This window comes from Rattus norvegicus, chromosome 15 (assembly GCF_021556685.1).
Source record: "Rattus norvegicus strain SHRSP/BbbUtx chromosome 15, alternate assembly SHRSP_T2T, whole genome shotgun sequence".
In the NCBI taxonomy this organism is placed as follows: Eukaryota; Metazoa; Chordata; class Mammalia; order Rodentia; family Muridae; genus Rattus; species Rattus norvegicus.
Window position 1 is genome coordinate 23,115,940 of NC_141548.1, and position 20,185 is coordinate 23,136,124.

At 41.4% G+C, this 20,185-nt stretch overlaps 1 protein-coding gene across 30 annotated transcripts in view; it reads left to right on the forward strand.

Annotated features, from left to right (window-relative positions):
* The window catches only part of LOC120096947 (uncharacterized), a 101,313-nt gene that overhangs the window by 56,631 nt on the left and 24,497 nt on the right, over positions 1-20,185 (forward strand). For 17 of the 30 annotated variants that reach the window (XR_015638272.1, XR_015638265.1, XR_015638276.1 and 14 more), the window contains one exon: positions 3,396-3,534. The exons of 12 other annotated variants lie outside the window; for them this stretch is intronic. Coding sequence is in view for 2 of the 18 variants with exons in the window: in XM_087586848.1 (XP_087442974.1) it covers positions 3,396-3,534 (139 nt within the window). In the remaining 16 variants the exon portion in view is untranslated. Of the gene's footprint in view, positions 1-3,395; positions 3,535-20,185 lie in introns of those variants that run through there. One more of the 30 variants, XR_015638283.1, reaches the window with a different exon arrangement.

Genomic DNA, 20,185 nt, shown 5'->3' on the forward strand with positions numbered 1-20,185 from the left:
TTCTTGGTATCAGCAATAGTGTGGGGAGTTGGTGTCTGCAGATAGAATGGATCCCTATGTGGGGCAGTCTCTGTTCCATTTTTTTTTTTTTTTTGTCTCTGTCTTTCCTCTATACTGGAACATTTTTGGGTTAAAAATTTTGAGCTGTGTGGGTGGCCCCATCCCTCAGTTGGGGCCGCGCCTACCTAAGGGAGGCGGTCTTTACAGGTGATACCCCCCCTTTGTTGGGTATTTTGGCTAAAGTCATCGCCATTGGGTCCTGGGAGGCTCTTGCTTCCCTGGAGTCTGAGACTTTCTAGTGGCCACCTCCTGTTCCCCATTCCCTACCGCCCCATGTTTCTATACGATTTCCTAATTCTCTGTACTTCTCTCCTGTCCCTTCCAATACCTGTTCCTCACCCCCCTTCTTTTCTTCCCCTTCCTCTCTCCCTCCCAGGTCTCTCCCTCTACCTCCCCCTGTGATTATTTTGTCTCCCGTTTCATGTAGGATTGGAGCATCCACATTTTAGTCTTCCTTTTTCTTAAGCTCCATAAGGTTTGTGGGTTGTATTGTGGGTGTTCTGAGCATTTGGGCTAATATCCACTTACCAGTGAGTACATACCATGTGTGTTCTTTTCGTGTCTGAGTTACCTCACTTGGGGTGATATTTTCTAGTCTTCATCATTTAATGTTTTAATCATTCTGGTGAAGCCATTCTTTAAAATTTAGGATGCTGAGCAAAGGCAAGACAATGACCCTCAGAAGTCCTAAGATGGCTAGGTTTAGCCACTGCCCCCAATATGTCCATTAAAGCGATGAAGGGTAGAAAGAGTAGAAAGGAGAACTTTAATTAATGCCATACTTCTGGGTAAGGACCCAGGGACCACTGAGCTCATCTCTGAGGTACTCACACAAGCTTAGCTTTGAATAGAGGAAGAATTTGAGCAACCAGTTTACTGATTGGGCTGTCTTCCTTTGTTTCCTGATGTGGAGAGAGAGAGAGAGAGAGAGAGAGAGAGAGAGAGAGAGAGAGAGAGAGAGAGAGAGCGCCCTTATGTATAGAGGCTCCCTTAAGTAAAGTTTGCCTATGACTAGCATGGACTTATTAGAAACTAACCCTGTGTCAGTAGTTTCTTAAGAGACCCGGGCCAAAGTAAGGAATATACCCCCACGTGTATTTCTAGGGCTAACATACTCTGGTCTCCTGCAGCCATGTTTTAGGGGTGGCTCGCCTCACCCATCTTCGGTTTTCTTCTCACCAGCTTGGTTTCCACCCACCAGTTAAAAGGCACTAAGTTGTTTCTATGTGGGTGGTTTTGACCAAAGTCTCTGCCAACATTCACATTTGGAGTTTTATGTGAACATGTGTTTTCATTTGTTTGTACCTAGATGGGTGTCGCTTGGTCACATGGTAGGTACAGGACAAACTTCTAAAGAGTTTCCCAAACTGCCTTCCAAAGAGGCGGGACCATTTCCAACTGCGTTGGCAAAGTAGAGCAGCTCTAATCCTGTAGAATCTATGTCAGCACTTCATACTGTAAACCCGCCCCCCGCCCCAGTTATGTATATATGTAGCAACACTTCGCTGTGCTCTGGATGAGCTGTTCTACTCATGGAAAGCACACACTAGATGTGTGTAACTAAAGTTACACTAACCAGAAGTCTAGAATGACTAAGGTTATTCTGTAACTGAAGTTTTATACTCATCTAGTTACAGACGGCCATTTTGGGAACCTAATAGTCTATAGAATATAGTAACTTTTCACATTTGTACATTATGCTTAGAAAGATATTCAACTCTCTTGCATAGCGAAAACTTTTAAATTGTATTTATTTATGTGTGTGTATGGGGTCATGCTTGCTATGTATATACATGGAGGTTAGCGGCTAGCCTGTGGGACCGTGTAGTCTCTGGGACTGACTTGGGTTGCCGGGTTTGGCCTCAAGCACCTTTATCCACTGAACTGCCCTGTTGACCCTTTGCCCTGCTTAAATTGGTCAACTTTTCTTATTATTTAAATGTGATTTGTTTTTACATGTGCTTGATTGAAAATATGTATCAAACATGTGCCTTTAGAATACTTTTTAACCAAGCCTGGATCTTTATTTATTTATTTTTTTGCAAATGTTCTTTGATGAATATTTTTCAATTATTGATGAAATCAAGTTCATCAAGTTTGCCTTTTGTGTCTCATGAGTTTGGGGCTGCGTGAGAGACTTTCGCTTGATTTTTGTTCTATATTTTGTCCCAGAAGCTTATCGATTCAGTTTCTAAGATTTTAAGCACACGGTCTATGTTTAATGCTGGGAAGTGGTCAAAGTGAGTTCATTTCACATGGATGGCCACCTGGCCCAGCATCAATTGCTGAAAAGATGATCCTTTTTCAGTTTAACTGGTCTCATGACATCTTGGTAAACGGCATGAAGTAATAGTCCGTGTGCATCGGCCACCGCTCTGTCTTGGGCAGACTCTGTGGTGGGTGTTAGGACACACAGACACAGTCTACTTGAAGCAAGTGGGCAGTCCTTAGGTCCAGGCTGAATTTGAATGTTTCTCTCCCGCATACCACTCTGTTTTATTTTGTGGGCAGACCCATTTAGAGGTCCTAGATTTCATTAGGAAAAAGTCAAATGTGCTTAACTTTTCACAGATTTAAAAGCAAAACTCGAGGTTCCTACTCTATGCCTGTTTGGGATTTAGCAGACACTTGTGTGGAAGCAGTGCCTGTCAGTGAGGATCGCATGCTAAGACGGTCTGTCATTTTGTCTGTCGCAAAGGGGGACTATCATGCATTTACATTAGGAAGTCCATTAAGTTAGTTGGATACTTGTAAGGACTCACTGGGACCTGCAGGGTTTTAGTTATTGGTTACTTAGAATCGTTTGAAACCTCAAGCTTGGTTTTCCTTTTCCCTCAGACAGCAGCATTTTATGCATTTGTGGATGAGTGACAGTCCTTATATTCTTATTTATGAAGTGCTTTAGATTTGAGGACTTCTGTTTAGAGAGGTTATGGAATGTGGTGGATCTGGAATTCAGACTGAGTCAGAATTGTGTCCGACTCAAGAACCTGCTGTTCCCCAGATGACAGGTTAACTTTTTTGACTAGTAAAAATAAATTCTTCCTTCCTTCCTTCCTTCCTTCCTTCCTTCCTTCCTTCCTTCCTTCCTTCCTTCCTTCCCTCCCTCCGTCCGTCCCTCTGTCCCTTCCTTCCTTTCTTCCTTCCCCCCTTAAAGGGGAGAAGAGAGGAATAATGGGGGCCAAGGAAGGTAAGAGCATGAGCGCCGAAAGATTAGGGCGGACTTGGATGACTGAGGACTCAAAAGGGTGAACCCATTCTGCCAAACTAGCCCCCGAAGCTGGAAAGGTGGAGAAAAGGAATCGGATGAGTGAGTTCCTCTTTCTCACCACTAGGTGACACTATTGACGCCTCACCTGCTGTTCCGGAGGAGGTGAGTCTGGGAGGAATCTGCAGACCAGCTCCACAGTGGACACCGGAAGCAGTGAAAACCGATTTCGCTCACATAGTGTTACTGAGAAAAGAATCCAAAGGGTAAGGACCAGGAGACACCTGCTTTGGTATTTATGGAAATCATTGACACATCTCCCAAATACCCACCCCATGTGATGTCTGGGTTAGGGACTGAACGGAGGATCCCTAGTGAACCAGGAAATCCGGAGCCTGGCTTCTTAGATTGGAGTCTGTCTCTGCTGCCACTTTTAGAAGTCAAGTCACTCGCCCAAGACTTCTGAGCCTCGTAGCTTCCTTCTATGTGAAAGTGAGGGGGCAGCGGCTACCTTAGAGATGCCATGTGAGGAAGGCGGGAGGAAGTGACAGATATAAAGCCACCTTTGTTGTTAGGTGAGCTCAGAACGTCACAAACAGTTAACAGAGAGACTTTGCAGCTCAAAGAATACAATTTCTTTCGCTCTTGTTAAATGCTAACGGGGGCTTTGGAGCCCCCGCCTGCCCCTTCCACTTTAAAGAGAATGGTCCATCTTCGCATCAGTTTGCTTATTAACCACATACACTATTCATAGTTGACTCTAGATAAAACGTTCAAGATGATGAAATTAATTTCCGATGCCATATCAGCTTCCACCGGAGTTTTCGTACCTCCCATTTTCCTTCCCTCGTTGTCCTTCTCTGCCCTTTCCCTTCTTCCCAGGCCAATTCTGCTCTTAGCTGTCCTGATTCATTCTAGGATGTTCTTGTCTTCTGTCTTCCCAATTCAAACTCCTCTTGGTCTTGTCCCGTGACGCCCCTCCCCCAATCCTAAGGTCTCGGGCATCAAAAATTGGACCTGACTAAACTGAAAATGTGCTGAGACAGATGTTCCCGTCAGCCCCAGGCACATGCACGTTTTGTAAAGACTTGTTGGTTGAGGTAAATCAGGAGGTGATGGCTTTTCTAGTCCCCTAAGATAATGAAGAGAACCTTGAGCCATGTGGAGGGCCGAGTGCTGTGGCCGCAGTTAAGTCCCTGCCAAAGACAGAGAGTCCGTTGAACATCACCAAAAAGTCAGATGTTCATTTGTTCAGTATTTTTTTCCCTTTTATTTTAAAAACAGCATCGCCTGTACCCAGGGAAATTGATTTCTTCTATCCTAAATTTCCATTTAACCACCTTTCATCGTTATTAGTGTGGCAAAAGCTCTAAAAACTTTTCTCATAGGCAACTTGTTTTCTGCCCATACCAATAATCGCTCCCCCCCCCCATTGTACAGCCATCAGAACAAAGGCCACATGCTTTCCTTTCCATTACAGCGAGGAGTAGCTACATGTTTACTTGTGGACACTAGGGTGGGAGCAGGCATACGGTCTGTACTTTAAGGGGACCCCTTAAAGAAAGCGGTCTGCTCATCTCGCTCCCCCTTCCCCTTCCAGATGGCTGGACGGCAGAGATGAAGTGTGGAGATCTTGAGCCATGTTCTAAAGTCTCTCTAGGGCAGACTGTGTAGGAAGCGGGCAGGAACTTGGGTTTGTGACAGAATCATTTAGGAAAGTTTCTGTGTTGAAGCTCGGCTTCCTTTACGATTTATCATATACGGTTTAGTTCTAGCCGTGTGCAGCTCGTAGAACATCATACTCAAAGTAAGCGACCATCTCATGACAACCCGGAACACACAGTAAATATCTCACTTTCCCTAAGACAAGGTTAGCGAGGGTTTGGCTTCGTTGCAGTTACTATGTTATTATGTGTGACACTTTTTTTTTTTTTTTTTGGCAGCTGATTTTTTTTTTTTTTTTTTTTTTTGGTTCTTTTTTTTTTCGGAGCTGGGGACCGAACCCAGGGCCTTGCGCTTCCCAGGCAAGCGCTCTACCACTGAGCTAAATCCCCAACCCCGGCAGCTGATCTTTTACCTAGATGTTCTGGGTGTTCTGACAGTAGACAGAGTACAGAGAGTTAGATGGTAGAAATGGAGAGGAGATGGCATATACGCACAGGTGGTCTTTGAAGACTTTCACAGCACAGTTCTGTGAACGTCTTCCTGGCCAATGTCTTCATAGGCACACTTAGCTAGAAGAGAGGCAAGGAGGTCTTTAATCCAGATACACTCTGCTGAGCAAACTCTGGGCTCGTTTTAAGGGAGCAGCAGGGGAGAAATGGTGTGCTAGACAGCTAGCAATTCCTACTAGCACCGAACCTTTCTCACTCTTCACCCCAAAAGGATCTAGAGCAATGCTTCCCAATCTTCCTTATGCTGAGACCCTTTAATACAGTTCTGAGTACTCATATGTGGATCTGTTTGCATGTGGGTGGACCCGCCTGGAGACAGACAGAGGAGGGGTGTCTCAGTTCCGATAGTCTTAGGTGACACCTGTGAAAGGGTCACTTGACCCTAAAGGATCGAGACCCACAGATTGAGAACTGTTGACCTCTTAAAGCATCACTTCCTCCACTGTTAGCAAATGTGGGTTTTACCTCAGCTCCTGAAGTAGACTTGCCATGTTAGTTAGTGGTACAGAAGTCTGGTTTCCTTGGTCTGTTTAAACTCTAAATCAATCATTTCCTACTGAAAAAGAAGCGGAGGCTAATAATTGATCAAGGAAAGCATTCTGGTGCCAAAGCAGTGGGCCAAGCTTACTAGAACAGTATGTTAATTAAACATGTTTTTATAATATGCATATAGAATACACAGATTGTTGACATCTCAGCTTGTCAGGACAATCTATGTCTGGGGAATCCATGTTATTGTGAAGATGAATATGTGAGGTGATGGGTAGCCATTGGGGTAGAGGGTAAAGGATTTCACCATTTGCTTACCAAGCATTTCTCCCCTTTTCTTTCCCCCTCACACTACCCCTTTGACATTCAGAAAAAGACCCCAGACCCTTGTGCTGCAGTGACACAGACTGGTTGGCTCGAAGATGGTCAGATGGTCGCACACCCTTTGCCATGATTGGGCCAGGGAAGCCACGCCCACTCTATTTGTTGTTCTTGCTACAGTGTCACTTCCAGAGTTTTCGGTTTGGATCCCGGGGTGTCTGATGAGCACAGAGCTGATGATTCTCATTTGCTGGGTTGACGGATCTCACTTCCCTGTCTTCTTACTCTTCCCTGTTCTTTCCACTGTGCATCTCAGAAGCTGGGACTGGAATTGTTGTCGTCTCTCAGCAGGAACAGATGAAGCCTCAGAAAGAATCTGGCTTTTGAAGGACAGTAAATCAGAGAAATCAGAACCAGAGTCCTGATGATATCATACCTAAAGCCCATGTCAACACTGGCCTTTCATCTTAATCAAACACTGAGTCCTTTCCATTGTTTGATTTGAGGGGGATCTAATTTTAGACGATACATAAGTGAATAGAGGAATGAACCAGTCACTACAGACAAGCTTTGAATTAGAGGAAAATCAGGGGATTAAGCCACATATAGGGTCTAGGGTTCAAAAATGGTCAAAATGCTGCTGCCTTCCTCTTCCTCCTCCTCTTCCTCTTCCTCCCCCTCCTCCTCTTCTTTGACAGGGTTTCTCTGTGTAACAGAGCCCTCTGCTTTTTTTAAAGATTTATTTATTAATTATATATAAGTCACTGTCTTCAAACACACCAGAAGAAGGCATCAGATCTCATTATAGATGGTTGTGAACCACCATGTGGTTGCTGGGATTTGAACTCAGGACCTCTGAAAGAGCAGTCGGTGCTCTTAACCGCTGAGCCATCTCTCCAGCCCAGCCCTCTGCTTTTTGAGACAAGAGTTTCTCTGTGTAACAGAGAGCCCTGGACTCCCTTTGTAGGCTAGGCTGGCCTCAAATTCACAGAGAGCTGCCTGCATCTGCCTCCTGAGTGTTGGGATTAAAGGCATGTTCAAAATGCTTCTTAAATCATGAGCTCCACATCAAGCAGGAGCCTTTCCTTAACACAACCGAATCCACAATACTATTCTCAAAGCTTGGTAGTTGGTGGTCTAACCATTCAAAATGTGGCTATGTTGCAGACTCCTCAGGGAGCCAGAGGTGGTGACTAGCTTCATTCTCATGTGGGGGATGTCTGTCTACTAACCTTCGTTACCTTCGTTAAAGGTGCCAAGAGAGCAAAGAACTAGCAAACGAAGGAGAGAGAGAGAGAGAGAGAGAGAGAGAGAGAGAGAGAGAGAGAGAGAGAGAGAGAGAGAGAGAGTCGATAAAGAAACCTTTAGCTACTATAGAGAAGTAAAATACATGAGGAGTATAGGCTTCATGGTCAGACCTGGTTTCCAATATTGGCTCTACCACTTTCAGGCATGATAAGCCTCATTTCTTCATCTATAAAAGAGGAAGGCAGTGAGACCTCCTTGGGGATGGTAGTGAGCATTCAATGTGGTACCTTATGTAAATGCTGTAGTACACGCTCAATGAGTCCGGCAAGCTGGTTAGCATTAAGACTTAGTGATGCCCCTGGAGGATTCTTGATGGATTTGTGAAAGCTAGGGTGAGTTGCCAGACTTTGTGACATTGGTAGGCAGGCTCTGTGTGCAGTGATCATGTGACTGTCCACCTTTGAGGTGTCTTGTCAAGCTTTAGACAAGGGGGAAGCCACCCTTAATGAGTTTCCAATATCCTTATGGCCCATGTCTTGCAATGGCTATTTTTTTTTTGAAGTCACACTTTGATTTTTCTGGAAAGAAGGTGGAATCTAGGACCAAAGTGTTGATGCCAAGCACATAGTAGGTGCCCAAAATGTAAATTGCACAAAGTTTGGAGGAAGCAAACTGATTATTTCCATTTGTATTGAATGGTGGCAGGAAAGAGATGGGAGAAAAATAATCCAGGTTCTGTGATTCTCTCTCTCTCTCTCTCTCTCTCTCTCTCTCTCTCTCTCTCTCTCTCTGTGTGTGTGTGTGTGTGTGTGTGTGTGTGTGTGATGTCAAGTGACTTATCTTATGTGCATGGATTATTTGTCTGCAAGTATGTCTATGTGTGCACATCGCCCTTGGGGACCAGAAGAGGGCATCAGATCCCTTGGGATGGGAGTCATAGATGCCTTGAACCCTCATTATGGGTTCTGGATATTAAACCTGGGTCCTCAGAAAAAGCAGCCATTGCTCTTAACCATCTCTCCAGCACCTATACCTTACTTTTCTTTTCTGTGTAATTTTTTCTTCAGATAAATTTCCTCACATGGTATATTCTAACTATAGTTCCCCTCCCTCTACTCCTCCAACTCCTCCCCACTTCCTTCCCATCTGGATCCATTCCATTCTGTCTCTAATTAGAAAGCAAAGAGGCTTCTATGGGATAATAATAAAATAAAATAAGATAAGATAAAACAAAAACCAACACATTGAACTTGGATTAAAAAAAAACAAAAGAAACCCAAGAGTAGGCACAAGAAATAGACCCACTCATTCACACACTCAGGAGTCCCATAAAAGTGTCAAGCTGGAATCCATAATACATATGTGAAGGGCCTGCAAATTAGTAAGAATAGAGAAGACAAAGTACAAAAATGAAAATAATTAGGTGGAATTTTTTATTTTTTAAAAGGAAGAGCCCTGATGTGACACTATGAGACCAGGGACCTCCAGAGAAGCTGTTGAGATCGTTGTCTGTTGGCGTCTCCTGCTAGGTATGCAGCCTACCTTAAGAGCAAAGTGCTTCCCCAGTGAGACTCAGAGGAATTTCAATTTTCATTTCCAAGTGGTTATCGATAGCTTTTGGGTTAGAGATGGGGGTGTGTGTCATAGACTTATTGCTCTAAGACCTAAGCTGGTACAAACCAGTGCGGGCTCTGTGCATGCCTTCTCAGTCTCTGTGAGTTCGTAAGTGTGCTGTTCGTGCTGATGTAGAGGGCCTTGTTTTCTTGGTGTCCCCCAACCTCTCTGGCTATTACCCTTTTTTTCTGCCTCCTCTTCCTTGCGGTTCCTTGAGGCCAGAGGTGAGGGAGTTGATGGAAATATCCCATTTATGACTGAGTGTCCAGAGGTTTCTCACTTTCTGTGTAATGCCCGGCTGTAGATCTCTATTTGTTGCCATCTACCTCAGGAGGAAGCTTCTCTGAAGATGGCTGAGCAAGGCACTGATCGAGGACTATGATGTCTTTAGGAGTAATTTTATTGCTACATTAACTTTTTTTTTCAGTAGTATTTGGTTTTACCCTAGGTCCTCAGGCTATCTAGTCTCAGGCTCTTTGTCACACAAGCAGTATCAGGTATGGGTTCCGTCTTACGGATTGGGCATTCAGTCAAATCAGATACTGGGTGGTTACTCCCACAAACTTTGGGCCATCATTGCCCTAGCGTATCTTGCAGGCAGGGCAATGTTCCAGATCAAAGGGTTTGTGCTTCAGTTGGTATTTATGTTTCCCTGTTGGCACTGTGCAGGGTACCTTCCTGTACCAAAGACACTTGCACGTAGGAGTGAAGACTTTATATAGACACCAGCTTGACTTCTTTTTATATATGTGAATACACTGTTGCTCTCTTCAGACACACCAGGAGAGGGCATTGGATCCCATTACAGATGGTTGTGAGCCACGGTGTGGTTGCTGGGAATTGAACTCAGGACCTCTGGAAGAGCAGTCAGTGCTCTTAACCACTGAGACGTCTCTCCAGCCCCCCAGCTTGACTTCTTAATGGTCAGTGAATTGTGTAGGTGTTGTTAGATGTAACCCAATTCTGGTACTGGGAGCTTCATTTGTTGACCAGAGATGCCCAATTAGGGCTCCATCTCTCCTATTATTTGGTGACTGATTATGTCATCTATCTATCTATCTCTCTATCTATCTATCTATCTATCTATCTATCTATCTATCTATCTATCTATCTATCTATCTATCTATCTTTATCTTTTACTGTATTAGATTTCCATGCTACCCCTCAAATGGCCCTTAATTTGGGCTCTCTTCCTATAGTCCTTCCCTCTTCTTCCTCTTCACCCCCTACACATTGGTCCTTCTGTTCCAGTATTCCATCCATAAACAACTATTTATTTTATTTTATTTTCCTAGGACGATATATCTGTGCTTCTCCTAGTCCCTCACTCTATATGTAATCTCTGCGGCTCTGTGGGTTATAGCTTGGTTATCACTGATAATATCCACGTATGAGCAAACACTCACCCTATTTGTCTTCTTTCTGGGTCTGGCTTACCTCATTCAGGATGTTTTTTCAAGCTCCAACCTGAGAATGTCATGATTTCCTTTTATTTTAATGGCTGAGCAATACGTCATTGTGTAAATGCACCCCATTTTCTTTATCTATTCTTCTCTTGAGGGACATCTAGGTTGTTTCTAATTTCTGCCTATTATGAAAAGAGAAGCAATGAACCTGGTCTCTGTGGTAGGATGAAGCATCCTTTGAGCAAATAATCAATGGTAATATAGTTGGATCTTCAGTTAGATGGATTCCCAGGTTCCTGTGGAACCACTACACTGAATTCCGCAGTGGGCGTTTAAGTCTGCACTCCCTCTAGACTGGATAAATTCTCCCCTTACTGCACGTCCTTATCAGCATGAGATGTCACTTGCTTTACTGATCTTAGCCATCCTGACAGGTCTAAAATAAAATCTCAAGTAGTTTTTATGCATTTCCATGATGGCTAAAGGTACTGAACATTTTAAAAAGTGTTTCTCAACCGTTTGAGTTTTCATTTTTGAGAAGTCTCTGTTTATACCTGTACCATGTTTTTATTTGGGTTGCTTTCTTGATATCTAGTTTTTTCGAGTTATTCATATACTTGCATTTTGCCTCTCTATTGGATGTGTACTTGGTAAAAATCCTTTCCCATTCTGATGACTACCTCTTTGAATGACAGTGTCCTTTGCCACGCGAAAGCGTTTCAGTTTTATAAGGTCCCATTTGTTTATTAATTGTTGATCTTAGAGCCCGTGTAATAGTATTCTGTTCAGGAAGTCTTTCCTATGCTGAGTTCAAGGTTACTCCCTAGTTTTCCTTCTACCAGGTTCAGCGTATCTGGTCTTATGTTGAGGAGTTTGGTCCATTTGGAGTTTAGGTTTGTGTAGTGTGGATTTATTGGGTTTCTCTACATACAGCTGTGCATTTGACCAGCACCAGTTATTGAAGATGCTGTCTCTTTTCTTCCTCTCCAGTGTGTCTTTCTGGCTTCATTATATATATATAAAAAACAAGTGTTCAAAGATGTGTGGATTTATGTTTGGGTCTTCATTTAATTGCCATGTTTGTTTTGTGATAGCGCCATGCTGTTTTTATTACTATAGCTCTGTAGCATAACCTGAAATTGAGGACAATGATAACTCCAGCAGCTCTTTGCTCTTTTATTATTTATGACTGTTTTAGCTAACGTGTGTGTGTGTGTGTGTGTGTGTGTGTGTGTGTGTGTGTGTGTGTGTTTCCATATGAACCTGGAGATTATCTTTTCAAGACCTGGGAGAATTGTGTTGGGATTTTGATTGGGATTGCATTGAATCTGTAAACTGCTTTTGGTAGGATGGCCATTTTTATTATATTATTCTTATTCCTATTGATCTATGAATATGGGAGAGCTTTCCGTCTTCTGATAGCTTCAATTTATTTCTTTAGTGTCTTAAAGGATTTTTTTAATCATATGCATCTTTTACTCACTTGGTTAGAGTTACCACATGATATTGAATATTATTTGAGGCTATGGTGAAGAGTGATGTTTTCTGATATCTTTCTCAATCCATTTGTCATTTTTTAAGATAGAAGGGTTACTGATTTTTGAGAATTAATTTTGTATTCAGCTACTTTGCTGAAAGTGTTTATCACCTGTAAGAGTTTTGCATTGGAAATTTGAGGATTCCTTAAGTATATCACTGATAAATAAAGATATTTTTTGAATTTTTTATTGGATATTTTCTTTATTTACATTTCAAATGTTATTCCCCTCTGGCAACCCCCATCTCATTTCCCCCTCCCCCTGCTTCTATGAGGTTCTCCCCCACCTACCCACCAACTCCCTCCCTTCTCTCTGCCCTGGCATTGCCCTACACTGGGGCATCAAGCCTTCACAGGACCGAGGGACTTTTCTCCCACTGATGCCCAACAAGGCCATCCTCTGCTACATATCCAGCTGGAGTCATGGGTTCCTCGATGTGTACTTCTTTGATGGTGGTTTAGTCCCTGGGAGCTCTGTGGTGTCTGGTTGGTTGATATTGTTGTTTTTCCTATGGGCTTGCAAACCCCTTCAGCTCCTTCAGTCCTTTCTCTAACTCCTCCATTGGGGACCCTGTTCTCAGTCCAGTGGTTGTCTGTGAGCATCCACCTCTGTATTTGTCAGGCTTTGGTAGAGCCTCTCAGGTGACAGCTATATCAGACGCCTGTCAGCATGCACTTCTTGGCATCTGGAATAGTTTCTGGGTTTGGTCACTGTATATGGGCTGGATCCCTAGGTGAGGCAGTCTCTATATGGCCTTTCCTTCAGTCTCTGCTTTAAATTTTGTCTCTGTGTTTCATCCTGTGAGTATTGTGTTTCCCCTTCTAAGAAGGACTGAAACATCCACACTTTGGTCTTCCTTCTTTTTGAGCTTCATGTGGTCTGTAAATTGTATCTTGGGTATTCCAAGCTTTTGGGCTAATATCTACTTATCAGTGAGTGCATACCATGTGGGTTCTTTTGTGATTGGGTTACCTCACTCAGGATGATATTTTCTAGTTCCATTCATTTGCCTAAGAATTTCATGAAGTCATTGTTTTTTTTTTTTTAAATTTATTTTTTAAGATTTTATTTTATTGTATGAGTACACTGTGCCTTCAGACACACCAGAAGAGGGCATCAGATCTCATTACAGATGGTTGTGAGCCACCATGTGGTTGCTGGGATTTGAACTCAGGACCTCAGGAAGAGCAGTCGGTGCTCTTAACCACTGAGCCATCTCTCCAGTCCCCGAAGTCATTGTTTTTAATAGCTGAGTAGTACTTCATTGTGTATATGTACTACATTTTCTGTATCTATTCTTCTGTTGAAGGACATCTGGATTCTTTCCAGCTTCTGGCTATTATAAATAAGGCTGCTTATGAACATAGTGGAGCATGTGTCCTTGTTATATGCCGGAGCATCTTTTGGGTATATACCCAGGAGTGGTATAGCGGGGTCCTCAGGTAGCACTCTGTCCAGTTTTTTGAGGAACTTCCAGACTGATTTCCAAAATGGTTGTACCAGCATGCAATACCACCAACAATGGAGGAGTGTTCCTCTTTCTTCACATCCTCACCAGCATCTGCTGTCACCTGTGTATTTGATCTTAGCCATTTGACTGGTATGAGGTGGAATCTCAGGGTTGTTTTGATTTGCATTTCCCTGATGACTAAGGATGTTGAACATTTCTTTAGGTGTTTAGTGGCCATTCGATATTCCTCAGTTGAGAATTCTTTTTTTAGCTTTGTACCCCATTTTTAATAGGGTTATTTGATTCACTGGAGCCTAACTTCTTGAGTTCTTTGTATATATTGTATATTAGCCCTCTATTGGATGTAGGATTGGTAAAGATGTTTTCCCAATCTGTTGGTTGCTGTTTTGTCCTAATGACAGTGTCTTTTGCCTTACAGAAGCTTTACCGTTTTATAAGGTCCCATTTATTGATTCTTGATCTTAGAGCATAAGCCACTGGTGTTATGTTCAAGAAATTTTCCCCTGTGTCCATGTGTTTGAGGCTCTTCCCCACTTTCTCTTCTATTAGTTTGAGTGTATCAGGTTTTATGTGGAGAACCTTGATCCACTTGGACTTGAGCTTTGTACAAGGTAATAAGAATGGATCGATTTGCATTCTTCTGACCTCCAGTTGAACCAGCACCATTTGTTGAAAATGCTATCTTTTTTCTACTGGATGATTTTAGCTTCTTTGTCAAAGATCAAGTGATCATAGGTGTGTGGGTTCATTTCTGGGTCTTCAATTCTATTCCATTGATCTACCTGTCTGTCTCTGTGCCAATACCATACAGTTTTGTTTTGTTTTGTTTTGTTTTGTTTTTATCACTATTGCTCTGTAATACAGCTTGAGGTCAGGGATGGTGATTCCCCTAGAAGTTCTTTTATTGTTGAGAATAGTTTTTGTTATCCTGTTTTGTTTTTGTTGTTATTCCAAATGAATTTGCAAATTGCTCTTTCTAACTCTCTGAAGAATTGAGTTGGAATTTTGATGGGGATTGCATTCAACCTATAGATTGCTTTCGGCAAGATGGCCATTTTTACTATATTAATCCTGCTAATCCATGAGCATGGGAGATCTTTCCATCTTTTGATTTTGAGATCTTCTTCAATTTATTTCTTCAGAGACTTGAAGTACTTGTCATATAGATCTTTCACTTGCTTGGTTAGAGTCACACCAAGGTATTTTATATTATTCATGAAGGGTGTTGTTTCCCTAATTTTTTTCTCAGTCTGTTTATCCTTTGAGTAGAGGAAGGCTACTGATTTTTTTGAGTTAATTTTATATCCAGCCACTTTGCTGAAGTTGTTTATCATGTTTAGGAGTTCTCTTGTGGAATTTTGGGGTCACTTAAGTATACTATCATGTCATTTGCAAATAGTGATATTTTGACTTCTTCTTTTTCAATTTGTATCCCATTGACCTCCTTTTGTTGTCTAATTGCTCTGGCTAGGACATCCAGTACTATATTGAATAGGTAGGGAGAGAGTGGGCAGCCTTGTCTAGTCCCTGATTTTAGTGGGATTGCTTCAAGTTTCTCTCTATTTAGTTTGATATTGGCTACTGGTTTGCTGTATATTGCTTTTACTATGTTTAGGTATGGGCCTTGAATTCCTGATCTTCCGAGACTCTTATTATGAAGGGGTGTTGAATTTGGTGAAATGCTTTCTCAGCATCTAATGAGATCCTCATTTTTTTCCTTTGAGTTTGTATATATAGAGGATCATATTGATAGATTTCCATATATTGAACTATCCCTGTATTCCTGGGATGAAGCCTACTTGATCTTGATGAATGATTGTTTCTTTGTGTTCTTGAATTTGGTTTGGGAGAATTTTCTTGAGTATTTTTGTGTCGATATTCATAAGAAAAACTGGTCTGAAGTTCTCTTTCTTTGTTGGGTCTTTGTATGGTTTAGGAATAAGTGTAATTGTGGCTTCATAGAATGAATTGGGTAGTGTTCCTTCTGTTTCTATTTTGCTGAATAGTTTGAAGAATATTGGCATTATGTCTTCTATGAATGTCTGATAAAATTCTGCACTAAACTCATCTGGTCCTGGGCTTTTTACAGTTGGGAGACTTTTAATAACTGCTTCTATTTCTTTATGGGTTATGGGACTGTTTAGATGGTTTATCCTGATCCTGATAACTTTGCTACCTGGTATCTGTCTAAAAAATTGCCCATTTCATCCATATTTTCCAGTAGTAGTCTTTTGTAGTAGGATCTGATGATTTTTTTGAATTTCCGCAGTTTCTGTTGTTATGTCTCCCTTTTCATTTCTGATTTTGTTAATTTGGGTACTATCTCCACGCTCTCTGGTTACATTTTCCTTTCTAAACTGCAGCCTTCAGTTATCTGACTGAGTAGTTATGGAGAAAGTAGATAGACAGCCTTGTCTTCATGTTGATTTTAGTGGAGTTTAATGTTTTGAATTTCTCTTCATTTAAGTTGATGTTGACTGTTCTTGATGTAAACTGCCTTCATTATGTTGAGGTATGGTCATTGTATTTCAATATTTCCAGGACTTTTATCCTGAAGGGATATTGGATTTGTCAAAGGCATTTTCTGCATCTAATAAGAAAAATCATGTGCTATTTTCTCTTTGAATTTGTTTATATTGTGGATTACACTTATCAATTTACATATGTGGAACCATTCCTGTATCTCTGGGATGAAGCCTACCTGATTATGGTGGATGATATATTTGATGTGTTCTTCAATTCCATTTATGAGTATTTTATTGTGAAAATTTGCATCTATGTTCATAAGGGGAATTTGTAATTCTCTTTCTATGTTGGGTCTTTGTGTGGTTTGGGTATCAGGATAACTGTGTCCTCAGAAAATGAATTAGGTAGTGTTTTTTCTGTTTCTGTTTTGTTGAATAATCTGAAGAGTATTGGCATTAACTCTGTTTTGAAAGTCTGGTAGAATTCTGTGCTAAAAGCAGCTGACCCTGGGATTTTTATGATTGGGAGACTTTAAACTATTACTTCTATTTCATTAAGGGTTATAGGTCTGTTTAAATTGCTTATGTGATCCTGATTTAACTCTGTTAAGTGGTATATATTGAGAAACTATCTATTTCTTTTACACTTTTCCATTTGGCGGAAGGTTTATAAGAGTGTTCTTTTGATTCTCTAGATTTCATCAGTGTCTGTTGTTGTGCCCTCCCTTTTCTTTCTATTTTTACTAATTTTCATATTCTCTGTCTTTTTATTTGTATAAGGGCTTATTAATCTAACTGATTTTCTCATAGGACCAACTCTTTGTTTCATGATATTTTTGTATTGTTGTTTTTTGTTTCTAGTTTATTGTTTTCAGCCCCTAGTTTGATTATTTCCTGCCATCTACTCCTTTTGGATGTGATACTCTTTTTGGTTTCGAGTCTTTGGGTGTGCTGTTAAGGTACAGTATATTATATTTCCAGTTTTTTTCATGTAGGCACTTAGCGCTATGAACTTGCCTCTTAAAAACACCTTCATTGTGTCCCATAAGTTTGGGCATGTTGTGTATTAATTTTCTTTCCATTGTAGAAGTCTTCCATTTCTGTCTTGATATCTGTCTGTCTGTCTGTCTGTCTGTCTGTCTATCTATCTATCTATCTATCTATCTATCTATCTATCTATCTATGTCTTACTTGGCAGTGAGTTTCAGTTTCTAGGTGTTCATAAGATTTCTGTTGTTGTTGTTATCCAGTTTTAATGCATAATGGTCAGATAGGAGCCAGGGTATCATATCAATTTTCTTTTGTTTGTGTCCAAGTATGTTGATTTGGTTTATAATGCCAGTCAGCTCCAGCATTTCTTGCTTTAGTTTTTGTCTGGATGACCTATCTGTTGGTGAGATTGGCATATTGAGGTTTCCCACTCTCAGTGTGTGAAGGCCAGTAAGTGATGTTAGGTGCAACACCGTTTCATTTGTGAATTTGGAGACCCTTTTGTTTGGCACATAGATGTTAAAAATTAAAATGTCCTTTTGGTGGATTTTTCCTTTGGTGAATATTTAGTGTCCCTAGTCTCTAGTCAGTCTCTCTTCCTATTAGTTTTAGTTTGAAGCCTATTTTGTAAGATATTTAAATGGCTATATCAGATTCTTATGTCCATTTGCTTGGAATATATTTTCTATTTTTAGTTTAAGATTTATTTATTTTATTTATTTATATGAGTACACTGTAGCTGTCTTCAGACACACCAGAAGAGGGCGTTGTATCCAATTACAGATGGTTGTGAGCCACCATTTGGTTGCTGAAAATTAAACTCAAAAACCTCTGGAGGAGCAGCCAGTGCTCTTAACCACTGAGCCATCTTTCCAGTCTTTATTTTATTATTTTATTTTATTTTTTTTGTCCCAAGGTAATGTGTATCCTTGATGTTAAGTCATGTTTCTTGGCTGCAGCAGAAGGATGGGTTCTGTTTTGCATCCATTCTGTTAGTCTGTGTCTTTTTGTTGGAGAATCGAGACCATTGGTGTTGAGAGTTATCAGTGAGCAGTGTTTGTTTATTCTTGTTGTTTTGTTGTTGTGATGGTGTGTGTGCACATGTGCACATGCACATGCATGTGTGTATATGCGGGCATGTGTGTGTGTTTGTGTGTGTGTGTGTGTGTGTGTGTGTGTGTGCACTTTGATTTGCTGCTCTGGGATTATTCATTCCTTGTATTCTCTTGGTGTGGTTAATCTCTTTAAACTGGAGGGTTTTTTTAGCAGTGTCTTTTGTAGAACTGGATTTGTATTTGGGCTTTATGATGGAATATCATATTTTCTTCAGAGATTGAAAGTGTCCTGGGTATAGCAGTCTGACCTGGCAGCAGTGGTCTTTTGGAGTCTGTAGAAAATCTGCCTAGACCCTTCTGGATTTTAGAGTCTCCATTGAGAAGTCAGGTGTTATTCTAGTAGATCTGCCTTTATACGTTACTTGGTCCTTTTCTCTCACAGTTTTTGATAGTCTGTTGCTGCTGTTGTTGATGTTGTTGTTGTTTCGTTCATTTTGTTTTGTTGTTGCTCTCTATCTTTAGTGCTTTTGTGATTATTTGCTGAGAGGAATTTCTTTTCTGGCCCGATGCATTTGGTGTTCTATATGATTCTTAAGAGGCATCCCTTCTTTAGATCATGGAAATTGTCTTTTCTGATTTTGTTGAAAGTATTTTTTGTGCCTTTGGCCTGCATTTCTTCTCCTTCCTTTATTTTTATAAACTTGTAGACTTGGTCTTTTCAGTGTTCCAGATTTCCTGAATATTTTGCACTAGAATTTTTTTCTTTTTTTAGATTTAACATTTTCTTTGACAGAGGTATCCAATTCTTCTCAGGTAGGTCTGAGATTCTCTTTTCCATCTCTCATGTTCTATTGGTGAGACTTGACTCTGAGGTTTCTCTTCCAGCTCTTACATTTTTCCTTTCCAGGTTTCCCTGAGTTTGGACTTTTTTTAAAAATTGAATCTGTTTCTGCTTTCAGGTCTTGAACTGTTTTATTTGTTTCCTTTCACTGTTTGCATTTTCATAGATTTCTTTAAGGGCTTTATTAGTTTCCTCTTTGAGGATCTCCATCATCTTCATAAAGGCTATTTTAAGATCTTTTTCTTGTGCTTTAGAATTCTCAGGGCGTACTATGACAGGATTGCTAGGGTCTAGTGGAGACATTTGGATGTTATTGACTGTGTTTTTACACTGACATCTATGCACCTGGGTTTGGGAAGATTGTAAGTCTAGGTGCTGACATCTGGTCTGGTGTTTGTTGGTTGGGTGTTTTGTTCCTTGGTTTCTTTTGCCCTTTCTGATTCTTAGGAGAGAGTTATGGCTGTGTGTTGCTTGGTATGGAGTTTTCCTGGGATCCTGACAGATGTAGCCACTGGAGGTACAATACAAAAGCTATTCCTAGGTATTGGGAGCTGAGTAGGAGGGATGGCCTGAGGGTGTGGGAAGGAGGGAGAAGAAGGGGACAGAGGGAAGGAGGGGAAGCAGGGGAGGAAGGGGAAAGAAAGGAAGGAGGGAAGATCTGCAGTTAAGTGACTTGCCTTTCTGGCTGGATGGGCCTGAAGCTTCTCAGGAAATGCCTGCCAGACTGGGGGCCTTCACCTAACTTTTCAGGCAGGGTTTTTCATTGAACACGTTGATTTGGCTAAGGTACTGGTTAGCCAGTGGCTTGCTAGGACCCACTGCTCTCTATTCCTGCATCACTGGCTTTACAGACTCACACCCGACAGCACACTTTCATGTGGGAGATAGGGCCTGAAGTCAAGTCTTCTTGCTTACAAGGAAACCAACTTACCTCCTGAGCCAGTTTGGCGTGTTTCTTTAAGATTGGGGGGCTGAGTTCATTTATGTTGTGTCTTGAGATCCAAACAACAAGAGAGGCAAGTAAGTTGACCGCAGTCTACCTTAGCAATGGTTTATTTCGTAGAGGATGGTCTCAAAGTTTCTCAGAGCTCCAGCTGGCTTGGAGAGCCCACTGTCAGTGGAAAGTCTTGCAGTTGTTAGCTAGCTCTGTAGCCTAAGGCAAGTCATTTAACCTCTTGGTGTCTGGATCTCCTCATCTGTGAGCCACAGATAATAATACTTCCCTACATCCCAGGTGTGGGGGCATTAATTAATGTTTGTCTATTGCTTGGGGATCTGAGATGAAAGGCTAGCGTCGTTCCTGCC